At 33.9% G+C, this 14,667-nt stretch overlaps 1 protein-coding gene across 1 annotated transcript in view; it reads right to left on the reverse strand.

The window, feature by feature from the left end:
* LOC126976958 (nose resistant to fluoxetine protein 6-like) overlaps nt 1-14,667 on the reverse strand; it is a 90,010-nt gene that overhangs the window by 58,996 nt on the left and 16,347 nt on the right. The window contains exon 2 of the mRNA XM_050825571.1: nt 7,135-7,343. Coding sequence (XP_050681528.1) covers nt 7,135-7,343 — 209 coding nt within the window. The remainder of the gene's footprint in view (nt 1-7,134; nt 7,344-14,667) is intronic.

The following is a 14,667-nucleotide window of genomic DNA, read 5'->3' on the forward strand; positions in this document are numbered from 1 at the left end:
AATACAAATTAAGAGACAATTATATAAAAATGATATATGTATATAACTAATAAATATGAAAAAGAGATTTTTCCGCTTCATATTTGTCTAACAAAATTATGCTTTTACCAATTCAAATTAAAATTCAAATATTTTTATTCAAAATATGTGACATCACTTATTGAAAGTCAAAAAACTACCACCCATTCCAAAATGCCTCAGGCCTGAGAAGAACGGGCGCAACAAACTCAGCGGGCGTTTTTTTTCAAAAAATATGTGTACAAAGTAACATTGTACAATTTAACTTATTATTTAATAGCCTGAAGGAAGTTGCTCCATTCCCAATTTGTGGTATCAATAAGAAAGTCATTTATGTAATAGTAACCTTTACCACACAAACGTTTTTAACCAATTATTTTCAATAACGTAATACTTTTGTTTTGAATTATTTCTGTGATCTCCTTGTAAAGTCATATATATAGCCCCACAAGACTTACTAACTCGAATTAGCCCTTAGTAGTTTCATTATAAGTTTATGTCTGTTCCTAGTGTTAACATTGTGTTTATGACAGTTTCTAGCAAATTCACTTATGTTTCTATGAACGTACATTACATTATCAAGAAAATATTGAGAAGCAACAGTCAATATGTTAATTTCTTTATATTATTCTCTCAATGATTCTTTAGGACCTAGGTTATAAATAGCGCGAATAGCCGTCTTCTGCAGCACAAATATTGTATTAATATTTGGACCAATTTGAAATCTTTTGTGTCTAATAGCAGAGCTAAGCACGTGCTCATAACATAATTATCTGCACCTTTTGTTATGTACAATATAATTGCACTTGCAGAAGTGTTGTCACTCAAATCTAGTTATTATGTATGTATGTATTACATTACTAACAAAGCTAGCGTTTATGTTAACAAGAAGACTAGTTTTGCCGAGTCCCTGAACGAAGCAAATTTAGTAAACTGGGAACTCTTGCCAGCACTAAATGTTTTCCCAATTCGCATGTTTATGCTTAAACGAAAAGCGAGATGTGAATCTGATAGGAACTGAAAAATGCCAAGTACAATGCGGCGTCATTATCATTAAATCCAGGATTCTTCAAAACTACAAATTCTGAACGTGTTGCTCACCATTCGTGACCTTTTCAGAGCACTTTTTCAGGGGGTCACGAAAGGTCGGGTTAGCTAACATACTAATAAAAATTTAACTTTTACGGAAAAACACAGTTACAATTATACGCGTTTAAAATGTGTTTTATTTAAATGTGTAACACTCGCGTTAATCAAAGAAAATACTAAATTACTTTAACTAAAAAGTTTTAACTAATTATTTGGTGTACTTTAAAAATAGAAAATAGCATTCAAAAACAACAATTCTAGCCAGTTTTTCATGCAGCTGTCAACAGAATAGCACTAGATTTACTTGTATGTAGATAATGGCCCAAAGTTTTTGCCAAATAATATAAATGTTTGTAGTAATAGATATTTAAGTAAGCGGGCCACTCATGACTTTACCCGTGCATATATGGCCGCATTAACTTATTTTGTTAAGAATGAAAACAAAATTAAATGATTTTTGTGCTTGCCACAATTCATTCTTGAAGAATATTATACATAACTTCTACTATACTAACTAATTTTTGGGTCAAATACAAATTTAAAAATAACATGTATATAGTTTTTTTTTATATTTAATATTCAGAAAGGGTATGTTCAAGAATTTACTATACTTATAATAGATATCAGAAATAAATTTCGTTTGACCAGTCAGGGTTATATTTAAGGTTATTTTATATATACGAGAATATTAATTAGAGTAACAGATTTATTTATTTTGATTAAAACGGTTACAACACCAATTACAATAATCAAGTATATTTTACTATTGTTAAACGCTATTATGCGATGACTCACAAAGTTGGAGCAGCAACTGCACCAACACCCCAAGTCTATAAGTAAATAGATCACAATAAGGGCGGGCTTCTACGAGGTGATTTCGACTACGAATATAATTGTTAGGTGTATACAATCGAATCAGTTCATTATGTATATCAGGGGCATCTATTAAGCCCCGGCTAACTTTAAGCAAGGTAGTTGCCTGGTTGAGAGCCCGTCTGGTTTCCAGAGGGTTGTATCCGAGGCAACCGACGAGATACGCCGTCGGGTACAAGTACGGGTAGTAACCTAGTTTCCGCTTATACAGGAAACGCAAAAATGCTTTTTGTACTTTCTCCAGCATAAGCGAATAGGTTACTTCTTAGGGATTCCATACGCACGCGCTCGCTTCAAGCTTACTACGCACAAGGGACTGTAAAGCAGTTTTATAATATTGACGCTGTGGAAATCGCGCGCATTCCTTAATACGAACCTTAGTCTCATAAAGGAGTCATGAGTGACTGTTATTATATGGTCGTGGAAGGTAAGCTTTTAGTCAAATGTCACACCCAGATCATTCATTGAATTCTTTTTTTTTTTTTTATGAAAATAAGGGACAAGACGAGCAGGACGTTTAGCTGATGGTAATTGATACGCCCTGCCCATTACAATGCAGTGCCGCTCAGGATTCTTGAAACCCCCAAAAATTCTGAGCGGCACTACAACTGCGCTCGTCACCTTGAGACAAGATGTTAAGTCTCATTTGCCCAGTAACTTCACTAGCTACGGCGCCCTTCAGACCGAAACACAGTAATGTTTACACATTACTGCTTCACGGCAGAAATAGGCGCCGTTGTGGTACCCATAATCTAGCCGGCATCCTGTGCAAAGGAGCCTCCCACTGGTGTATTCCGTCTACTTATGAGCTTACCATTAATGCGGTGTACTGAAAAGTGATTGGTTGTCGCATTCGACAAAAAGTGACAATAAAGCATTTAGTGAGATTAAATTCCATTTTATTATGCACTCCCTAAATATAAACAGCATCTACGTCAGCCTAAGGTCATCTGCGTAAAGGAGACACTGCGCACATTTGGGAATCTCGGGTAAGTCATTTACCATTAATAAAAATAATAAAGGTCCTAGGATTGAGCCTTGATTCACTCCAGAGCGGGTATATCAATATATATATGATATAAAGTACATCCGGGTACTATCGGAGGCAGGATAAAGTAAAATCAACACTAATTCCGACACTATTTATATATGATGATTTTAAAAGGGCAACAAAAGCTGATTTACAAATCAGTATTACTGTCAAAAATGAATACGACGATACAATAGTGTTTTTATAAACCTACGTGTATAAAATATTTGACTTTGACTTTGATCAAGTTATAATTTAAATTTGAATACAGCTCCTAGTAAGAGTTAAGCCCATCGGCAAGGTAAACCAAATTTAAATATTGAATAGACTTATAGTTCTGATAGGTCGTTTATTTCCAATAAATTACACTTTGAAGGCTCGAACCCATAACCTGTTCATTTAAGCTATTGTATTTATTAATATAAACAAATTTAATGCCACCGGTTAAAGATATTTCTACCTACTATTAAAATTCATAATAATTTACGGTGTTAAGATATCAAAATTCAATGGTGAATTGTTCTTTTCATGGGCATTAAAAATTCCCCGCCTCTTATTAAAATTCAAATTCCAATATTTTTATTCAAAATAGGATGTGACATCACTTATTGAAAGTCAAAAAACTACCACCCATTCCAAAATGAATGCCTCAGACCTGAGAAGAATGGGCGCAACAAACTCAGCGGGCTTTTTTTTTCATAGAATAAATATGTTTACAAAGTAATATTGTACAATTAAACTTATTATTTAATAGCCTGAGGGCGGTCACTCCATTTCCAATCTGTGGTATCATTAAGAAAGTCATTAATGTTATAGTAACCTTTACCACACAAACGTTTTTTAACAATTCTTTTGAATAACGTAATACTTTTGTTTTGAACATTTTCTGGGATCTTATTGTAAAAGCATATACATCGCCCCACAAAAGATTTACTAACTCGACTTAGCCGAGTAGTAGGCATCATCATCATGCCTATGAACATACATTACATTATCAAGAATATATTGAGAAGCAACAGTCGAGATGTAAATTTCTTTGAATTTTGCTCTCAATGATTCTCTAGGTCCTAGGTTATAAATAGCGCGAATAGCCCTCTTCTGCAGCACAAATATTGTATTAATATCGGCAGCGTTGCCCCATAGCAATATACCATAGGTGATAGGACATAATACTATGTAAATAACTAAAGTATACTAGTCGCGCCGTATCTATGTCAGTTAATTGTCTAATCTTTTTAACCGCGTATGCTGCAGAATTAAGTCTGTCCGCCAATCCTTCAATATGGGGGCCCCATTGTAATTTATAAATCATTGTTAACAGTTAAGTTTTAAGACTAACTATTGTTTTAACAGGCATTCCTCAATTTTTTTTTCATTTATTTCAGAAAACTTGCGAGACACACATACTATTCGGCAGTTATTCTCGTGTTTCGCATATAAATATTCGTCTCGAAACAAATAATATTATGTTTTTGTGAGTGACAAATTTAATATTTCTTATGTCTATTTGAGTTAGGTACTTAACTATCGCAATAAGTTCTTTACGTGAATTTTTGTTTTGCAATTTGACAGCAGTAGGGGGCATCTTTGCCCAGGAGCATTTGGCTAAGGTGAGTGTTGATATATATCGTAAGGGGCCTCAAAAGACTACACTGGAGTCATAAGTGGGAGGCCTTTGCACCGGGTGCCGGCTAGATAATGGAACTACAACGGCGCCTATTTCTGCCATGAAGCAGTAATGTGTAAACATTACTGTGTTTTATTCTGAAAGGGGCCGTAGCTAGTGAAATTACTGGGCAAATGAGACTTAACATCGTATGTCTCAACGTGACGAGTGCATTTGTAGTACCGCTCATAATTTTTGGATTATTGGGTAGAACGTATCACTTACGTATAACTAGGTAGTTAATTCATTAATTAATGTTGGTATTATCCATTGTATAGTACGCATACCGTAATAATTACATAATATTTAAGTGCCACAAGCTTAATTTTGTTAGACAACCGAGTTGAGTAGGTATGCACTCTCTTCACTACAAATTTAGTTTTTTTCAATATTGATCGATTAACGTTATTAATTTACCTTTTTATCAATTGGAATAATATTTTAAGCAAGCGTTCATAGTTCCCGTTAAGTTTATTTTTTTATTTCTGTTCACTAAAAGCTTCAATGTCATCATTTGCAAAGTTTTAATTTTATTTTTATTCGTAGTAAAATTAAGCCCAAAGCCACTCAAACCGTGATCGTTGCGTCTGCCAAAGAGTGATACAGCGTGTAGAAAATATTGTATTACACTGAACACTTTAAGTTATAAATTTTACCAAGTATTGTGCGGAGTTTCGAGCACACTGAGTTGACATGTACAATCCATGAGAAATTTAAATCAACAGTGAGCCCTAGATATTTGTACGACGTTACCATTAAGACGAAGTACATTGATCTGATATGTTATGTTTTTAAAGTGATAACCCTCACTTCTAGGATTAATTCACGCCAGAGGTCGTGGATTCAAGTCTCGCATCGTTCATAAAATTTTAATTGTGTACATCGATATGTTTGTGAGGAACTATACAAGCTATAACTATGTCCTATTATTTTTATTTTAAAATCTTTATACTAACTAAATGGCAAGATGATAGGCATACATTTTGTCTTTTCCAAATTAATTGTAATTCCATTGTCATGTGCCCATTTAGTAATGTTATACAAATCTTCTTGCATTATATTTGGGTAGAGACCCAAAGTAGTATAGTAGTTGAGACTACTATACTATAAATAAATATGAATCATCAGCATACAATATATAAGCTGTACAATTTTTGATCACTTTGCTCATACTGTTGAGATGAATATAATCTAGTAGGGAGATAAAAATATTTGAATTGGTAACTCCATGTTAACCAGCCACAAGAAATAATGTTAATCAGATCACGGGTGTAGGGAAAAGGTTGAGTAAAGAGTACCATCGATACGAAAGCTTGTATGAAAGACTGATGACATTTAAGAATACACGGAAGTAATCAGAAATACTGCAAATTGAACTACATAATTTATGCTTGTACAAGAAGTCAGGTTTTATATATTTTGAATTATTACTTGGCACTATGTGAGTGTCCAGAACCGATGCTTTTGGAAAGGAAAACAAGCCAAGACTGCTTTTATATTCGATTAATATATTTTCTGATCAGTGGAATTTTGTTATGTTATAATTTGGCTCAAACATTTGTTTTTTTTTTGGCAATCAGTTTGGCGTGTGCTGAGTTCATGCTGTGCTATATCGTGAGCCACCCTCTTTCTCCTTCTTCCTTCTTTAAATCGTTTCAAACCACCACGTTCTCCTCTGAACTTTATATCATTTGATATCCATGCTCTGGCATTTTTCTTTTTCATTCTCTCTCCATCCCACAAGCACACAGCCGGTCCAAGGTTCGAGTCTCCTTAGGAGACGCCCCGCGACTGTTGTTGCGTAGTCTTTGCTGCCTCCACGGCCCATGTCCTATGTCGCTGTAAAAGCCATGGCTAACAGCATAGAGGAGGTTTTAGTCGGTATGGGGTACTCGAGTCCGACATATTACGATATGTTCCGGGGCGTAAATACCTAACTGTATTTCCTCCTCTAAAAAAAAAGCATTTTTCTTCTTTCGTAGCATTAATGACAAGATAATGCCAATTTCTGCATTGTCATCATCGCTCGATGAACTTTCAAGACTATCCAATATTAATCCATTGTATCAATCGTGTGCACACTCTTCAAAGATCGCGGTCAACTGAGCTTGCCATATATTATAAATACTTGCGATTATATTGCGTAATGTTATCGCCATACTATAAAGTATAGCATTAGGGTCCTTAAATCAAATCAAATCAAAAATCACTTTATTCATGTCAAAAAAAAAAAAATATTATTGAATCTACTGCTACTTCGTAAAGGGTTAAGCTAATGAGGAAAAGTAGCAAGAAACTCATTGCCACTCTTTTAAATCAAGATTTACATTTTCATCATTTTACAAATAATTTCAATTACAATATAATAAGTAAAGTGATGCAAAAAAATATTCTATATTGTTATTCTATATATCACAATAGTATAGTCTGAAGGGAAATTAAATAAAAATGTACTTACATCTGTAATATTGCTGCGTATGTAATGTCCGCTGTGTACGAGATAGTCCAAGTGTGTGAATCCCATATGTGCCAGGTCGACCTGGAGCGAAGCCAGGCAGTACTTCCCACGGACGGCGCTATCAATGCTGAGGCATTCGTCAAAGTCTCCGTACTGATTACCGTTGCCGCTGAGGATGCCTGAAGGTGGCTTAGCGGTTGCATCGAACACTGAAATAATAAAGTAAACTTATATCTTTGTGCCGTCGGGACAATTGGCCCGTGGGGCCCAGAGGCGCGGATAATGTACAAAGTACTATCATCGCGCCTCAATAAGGCTACTGGAAACCCAAGCGCTGGCAGCTATGTCGGTCAACGGATCAGCCTAGCTATCCAACGCGGAAATGCTGCTAGTATTTTTGGTACGCTTCCTCGTAATGATAGTTTTAAGTTAATGTAATCATAGTATTGTAAATATAGTTATAAGATTTGTTTTGTTTGAATAAATATATCAAGTGGTTTTAAGAATAAAAGCGGTTTGAAACCATACCTCTTTGTTCTACGTTCATAATTTTTTCTTCAGTTACTCTCTACCATTAAAAATCCTATTTTTAAAGGTAGAGAGGACAAATGAGCGTACGGGTCACCTGATGTTAAGTGATCACTTCTTCGTGATTCTCTTGCAACATGAGAGGAATCACAGGAGCATTGCCGGCCCTTTATAAAAGTCTATACGCTTTTTTTGGAGGTAAACGTCATATCGTCCTGGAAACACCGCACAAGCAAGCTCATTCCACTGCTTGGTTGGTAGGTACTTTAAAAATTGAAGTTGAAAAGTTTTCATTGATATATTGAAGATATATCATTATCAAACTCTGGGGAGAACTCAGCTATGCCTAAGTCTGGCAACACAAGAAATATAATATAAGGTATTCTTATATAACCAATAAGGCGATATTAGATAAATGTTAGCAAATGGGCAAAAACTTAAATATAAGTAATGTAAGCTATATCTGTCGCCCGAAAAAAAAATAGCTCACTTAAAAACATTTCTGTAAAAAGACATTATATTGCGCTTCTCGTTAAAATAAGGCTTGAAAATAAAAGTATTGTAATAAAATGTTCAGAATTTTTCTCTAGAAATTTTTCACCTTTTTGTTTGTGCTTCAAAGTCGTTAAATGAGCTTCTGAGAAAAGTGTTTCCTTAAGAGAGCTGGCCAGAGCGATACAAGGAACCAATATAATCACATAGAAGATGAAAATTGAACTATTAAATTAAGCGAAATTTTTTTATGAAAAAATACCTTGGCCCGACAGACGCTGTGCTGCCAATAGAAAAAAAATTATGTTAGTACGTATTCGGGAATAGTGTAGTCTAAAGCCATCGGAAATGTATCTAATCAAAGAAGAAGAAGAAGAAAGAAAGAATAAGAAAATCAGTTAAAAATGAAACATAAACGTATTTCTGAATGATTCTAATTATTATGTACTTATGAAAAATTATGCTTTTAAATTATCTATAAAATTATCCTTAAGAGATAGACATACATTATTTTGTTATATCTCAAAGGGTTTAGAGTTTAGATAGCGTTTTCGTTGTAAGCTCCCAGACGGCTTATTTTTTCCGGCACCTCCAACAAATATCGGAATATATACAAAAACGTATACACAAAATTAACAAATTATATACTAAAACCTTCCTCGAGAATCCTATAGCTATCCATTTGTGAAAACAACATCGCTCTACAAAAGATTTACAAACTCAATTCAACCGAATACAAGTCATGACAAGCATTATTTTCGAGTCTATTCCTGGTATTAACATTATGATTAACAAAGTTTCTAGAAAATTCGCTAAAGTGCCAGTGTTTGTTTCCGAGTCATGGATGTTTATATGTATTAATGTATGTTTATGTGTGTCTTTATATGTATTTATGTATGTTTAAGTAAGTAACACAGGCTATATATGCCTAATTTGGGGCAAGATAATTTGTGTCAAAAGTGTGTCAATATTATTATTATTATTATAAACATTACTTTATCAAAAAAATATTAGGAGGAATATAATTATATGTGTATTATGATAAATTTTTCTCTTAATATTTATATTTCTGTGATTAGTTTCTAATGTGAGAATATTGAGTGTAATTTCAATTTATTAACAGTGGAATTCTGTGCAAAGGAGCCTCTCCTTTGCACAGAATTCCGGCTAGATTGTGGGTACGACAACGGCGCCTATTTATGCCGTGAAGCACTAATGTGTAGGCATTATTGTGTTTCGGTAGTGAAATTACTAGGCAAACGAGACTTAACAAGGAGCCGAGCGCAATTGCAGTGCAGCTCAGAAAATTTGGGATTTTCAAGAATTGTAATGGGCAGTGCGTATTAATTATCATCAGCTGAACGTCCTGCTCGTCTCGTCCCTTACTGTCATAAAAAAATAAAATAAGTTTTTCTGTTTTTGATTCTTTTTCTGTGATTAACTTCAAATGTGCGAATATTGAGTGTAATTTATATAACACAGTGTTGAATCTTAAATAGAAATACACGTAAGCAGTCTTAGACACTAAGAATAATTTTCCAGGATACTTAACATGCATAATTCAGCAAATTGTTCCGAGTAACTGGTGTAAATAACATATTGTAGAACAAAGTTGACCTGTAATCAGTTAAAAGCGCTTTGTTGAAGTTGTGCTTCCACTGCGGAATACGCAGTTGACCCAAACTTTGCTCAAACTGACAAACCTTTGGCGTGGCGCTTGGAATTCTGAATAGTTTAGCTAATGAAGCGTCCTATTATGTCTGATTGTATGTGAATTGTTGGCTATTTTACGTTGTGTACACAAAGTGGCTTGTATAAGTGATTTAAATGACGATGCAGATCGCAATTATCAAATATTGGTAATAAGTCGAATTTTTATTGCAAATATTACAACATAAATGTCACAAACAGTATTTGCGTTATTGTTATAGATCTGAGTACTAAATATAATCGATATTTAAGTCAAAAAGACAAATTGTCGTATTTTAATGGACCTATAACTTTAATAGTTTGGGTTCTTTGAAGGTATTATTTTAATCTATATATATATATAAGAGATTTCCACGTATATATAGTCACTCATCACGATATCTCTGGAACCATTAGAGCTAAAGACTTGAAATTTGGTAGAAATATTCCTGTCGCCGAGTAGAGATCAGTTAAGGATTTAAAGAAATTCCATCCGCAAGAGTTTTTTGTAAACAGAACAACGTCTGTCGGGTCCGCTAGTTAATAATAAATTCACTCCCTTTATTCTATGATGCGCACGCACACTAAGTTAGTCGATAAGTTTCCCTCTAGTATAGTATGAAGAGATATGTATATTGAAGATATTAATATGGCACGTGACACTGTTATACATAATAATAGTGTCGCGTAGCAACGCTTCGACGTACATAACGAGAGTTGTCAAACTTCAATCCATTGATAATTTCAACAGCTCCGTCAGCAGCTCAGCGGAAAAGTGTTAACTTTAGACGCTGTAGAGCAGTGTATGGAATTTTTTGAGTTTTGTAAAGTTAATGGAAATTTCTAGTATAATAATTACTATGGTAACTAAGTAAAGGATCACACGTACAAGCTTGTTTATTCTCCTTTTCTATAAACTACTACGAACACCGTCACGCCACGCTTCACTGAACGTGACTAATTCTTCAAGTACCTACCTAGCCAAAAACAAAAAATAAAATTGATTCTATGGCTAACTACCAAGTTAATCTGCTAAACATGTTACGAAAATTTCATATTTTTTTAAGTAGTTTTGTGAAATTAAAATGAACAAAAAAATTGTAAAAATAATTTTGAGAGATTGATGGGATGGTGAGAAATGTGAAAATTGGAAATCTTCCGGTTGACGATGATAATGATGATGGGATAGTTCCTGCAGATATTCTACAAAACATTCCGCCTTATTGACTTCGATGTATAAATCTTGGAAGTATATCAAGCGATATATTAGAAAACATTCGTAACTGTTTTATCCTAATAAATAACATATATAAAAGAAATTTAAATAAATTTAATAATACCACTTTAAACTACGTCACTAGTGTCATCGACCCCATATGGCAATAAAAATTTATCATCGTGTCTCAAATTTTACTAAAAATAAAGAGAAGCCTTTCACATAGAAGAGGACGTCACAATTTATTATATGCCCTTCTAATGTAACGGCATTATATTTTATGTGAATTGCAATAAAATAAAATTGATTTGAATTTGATTTCATGGGAAGCATATAAAAAATACACATAAGTACATACACACCAAAGTCACCCATATAGCACAGATGGTTGCGAAACTAAAGTGGCAGTGGGCAGGGATAGTGGGAGTATAGCTCGACTGACAGATGGCTGTAGGGGCAGTAAAATACTCGAATGACGACCTTGTTCCAGAAGACGTAGCATTCGTAGGCCTCCCACAAGACGGACCGACGATTCAGTCAAGATTGCCATAATACGTTGGACAGCGCTTGACCGATCGTCAAATTCAAATTCAAAAATACTTTATTCATGTAGGTCACGGAAATGAATGAATGAAAAACTTATGAATGTCAAAAAAAAAAAATCTTATTGAATTTACCGCTACTTCGTAAAGGGTTGAGCTAATGAGAAGAAGTAGGAAGAAACTCATAGCCACTCTTTTAAGTCAAGATGTACATTTTAATTGTTTTACAGATCATTTCAATTACAATATATGCAAAGTGACGCAACAAAAATACTCAAATGTCAAAAACTGAAAGTCTTACACGAGTAAGTAAAAAAAAGAAAAAAAGTAAATTAATACTTATAAACCCAAGAGTTATTGAGTATAGTAGATGCATCAATCCACACAAACCTACCGTAAATAAATAGAGGCATTATGTGAGCATTTCATAAAATAAAATATATAACATATTTTTCTAACTATTAATTTAGTTGTAAGTTTTCACATATTTACAACATATATTATCTTCAGAGCTAAGAATAATAGATTCACTGTCTCTTCTGTCTACAATATCCCGCATTTAAGTGCAAATATTTTTATACAGACTGGAAATAGCTAACTGGTTCGCTGCCTCGCTTAGTGTCATCCAACTAACTAGCAAATGCCAACGACACACAACTGTGTGTCGTTGGCATTTGCTTTGCTTCCTCACTTAACGAGACGTTTCTTCTCTTCTGTCTTTATGGCATTAGTTAACTTGAGAAATTCCCCATTATTATTTTTTATTAATATCATTATTAAATTATGCACAGTTGGTACAAAAATTTTACATCTCGCCAAACTGTTACATGAGTTCGTTGGCGAGTTTACGCTCTTAGACTATACTATAATATAGTGCATCTGTAATAAAATAAATTATAACTTATTTGTAAGTTATCTACACTATTACTAATACACATATAATACATTACTTAGTTATTCATTCATAATATTCCTAAAAACATAGTAAAATCTTACCCATATACATATTATAACAATTAAACTATACTACTAATATAAATGTATACAAAATACTAATAAAATATTAATGCTTACGTGGAGACGGTAAGGAATTAGTGTTCCTTTAATTTTTTCTTAAGTACTCCTTTACAGTCGTCTTTATCCTCTCTAACCATTATTTACAGGTATTACAACACTCTTTATTTATTTAGTTTTGGGAAACAAACAGTATTTAAAACATTTAAAAAAATACTTATAACATTGTACACACACCAAAAAAGTTTCCACTAATATACATATCATGTGAGCAATCAAAAAAGAGGATAAACAAAATAAAAAACTTATAGAACTTTAGAAGAAAAACAGACGGATTATTGCTAACTTAAATGAATTTATATATACAAGTATTCTCTAATATATTTCTTAAACTGTTTGATCCAACAAGTATGTAAATCAGTATTATTAAATTTTATATTATACTTATTACAAACCTGATATATAAAAGTATTTTGAACATATTTAGTACTTGTTGGTGTTACATAAAACAGTGACTTAATTCTAGTGCCAACCTTAGGACATCTCATCTGTTATATTTTCATTTATTCAAGTATGGACGAAGGACAATTCACATAAAAACCAGTGGGAGGCTCCTTTGTACAGGATGCCGGCTAGATTATGGGTACCACAACGGCGCCTATTTCTGCCGTGAAACAGTAATGTATGTAAGCATTACTGTGTTTCGGTCTGAAGGGCGCCGTAGCTAGTGAAATTACTGGGCAAATGAGACTTAACATCTTATGTCTCTAGGTGACAAGCGCAGTTGTAGTGCCACTCAGAATTTTTGGGGTTTTTCAAGAATTCTGAGTGGCACTGCATTGTAATGGGCAGGGCGTATCAATTACCATCGTCTCGTCCCTTATTTTCATAAAAAAAATGTTATATTAAAATTATTAACTGAGTGCATGAGCGGAAAAACGCTCTCCATATATTGAGGTAATATAATGTACTAGAGAAGCTACTCTGAATCAATTTTAGGGCGCCCCTTGATGACAGAGGGCCAGCCGTTTGCCATTCACATTCACACTGACGCGATGACAATATTTCTTCTTTATGATAATAAGGGACGAGACGAGCAGGACGTTCAGCTGATGGTAATTAATACGCCCTACCCAATACAATGCAGTGCCGCTCAGGATTCTTGAAAAACCCATAAATTCTGAGTGGCACTACAATTGCGCTCGTCACCTTGAGACATAAGATGTTAAGTCTCATTTGCCCAGTAATTTCACTAGCTACGGCGCCCTTCAGACCGAAACACACAGTATTGTTTCACATTACTGCTTCACGGTAGAAATAGGCGCCGTTGTGGTACTCATAATCTAGCCAGCTTCCTGTGCAAAGGAGCCTCCCACTGGTTGTTAATATGTCATCATCATGGTAAATCGACAAATTGTTATTAAATAAAGCTTGTTTCAAAAATAATGTTGAACTTAGTGAAAGGTCACACCTTGACTTTTACTTGTATTTTAAGAGTTATTAAAACAGTATCTCAATATACACGAAGGTATATCTACACATATACGTAAAATTGGAGTGTCTGTTTGTATTATGGTACACCAAAATAACGTTTTTTACAATTTTTGACTGTCTGTAAGTCTGTTTGTTTCGGCTAATCTCTGAAATGGCTGGAGCAATTTTGGCAGGTGGCTGATGTAATAAGGAGTAACTTAGGCTACGATTATTTTAGAAAAAATCTTTTATTTTAGTAAAATAAAGTAATGTTGCAATGTCCAAGAAACTCCAAAAATAATTTATATGGCAAAACAACGTTTGCCGGGTCAGCTAGTTTTAAATATAACTCAGCAGTCAAATGCGTGTTGTTACTACAAATGTTTAGCATAGACTAAGTGAGTTGACTACAATTGGCCACAATTAAAAATTTATCAAGGTGAGAGATATTCTCTAGTATAAATATTAGGTCAATGTCTCCATGTTTTAGCACCTGCATGGTGACAAGGGTGGTTAATAATCTATGACGTATGATAAGGCTTCTCCCATATAAATGAATTAATAAAATTATTAGCTTTA

This window comes from Leptidea sinapis, chromosome 43 (genome assembly GCF_905404315.1).
Source record: "Leptidea sinapis chromosome 43, ilLepSina1.1, whole genome shotgun sequence".
Lineage (NCBI taxonomy): Eukaryota > Metazoa > Arthropoda > Insecta > Lepidoptera > Pieridae > Leptidea > Leptidea sinapis.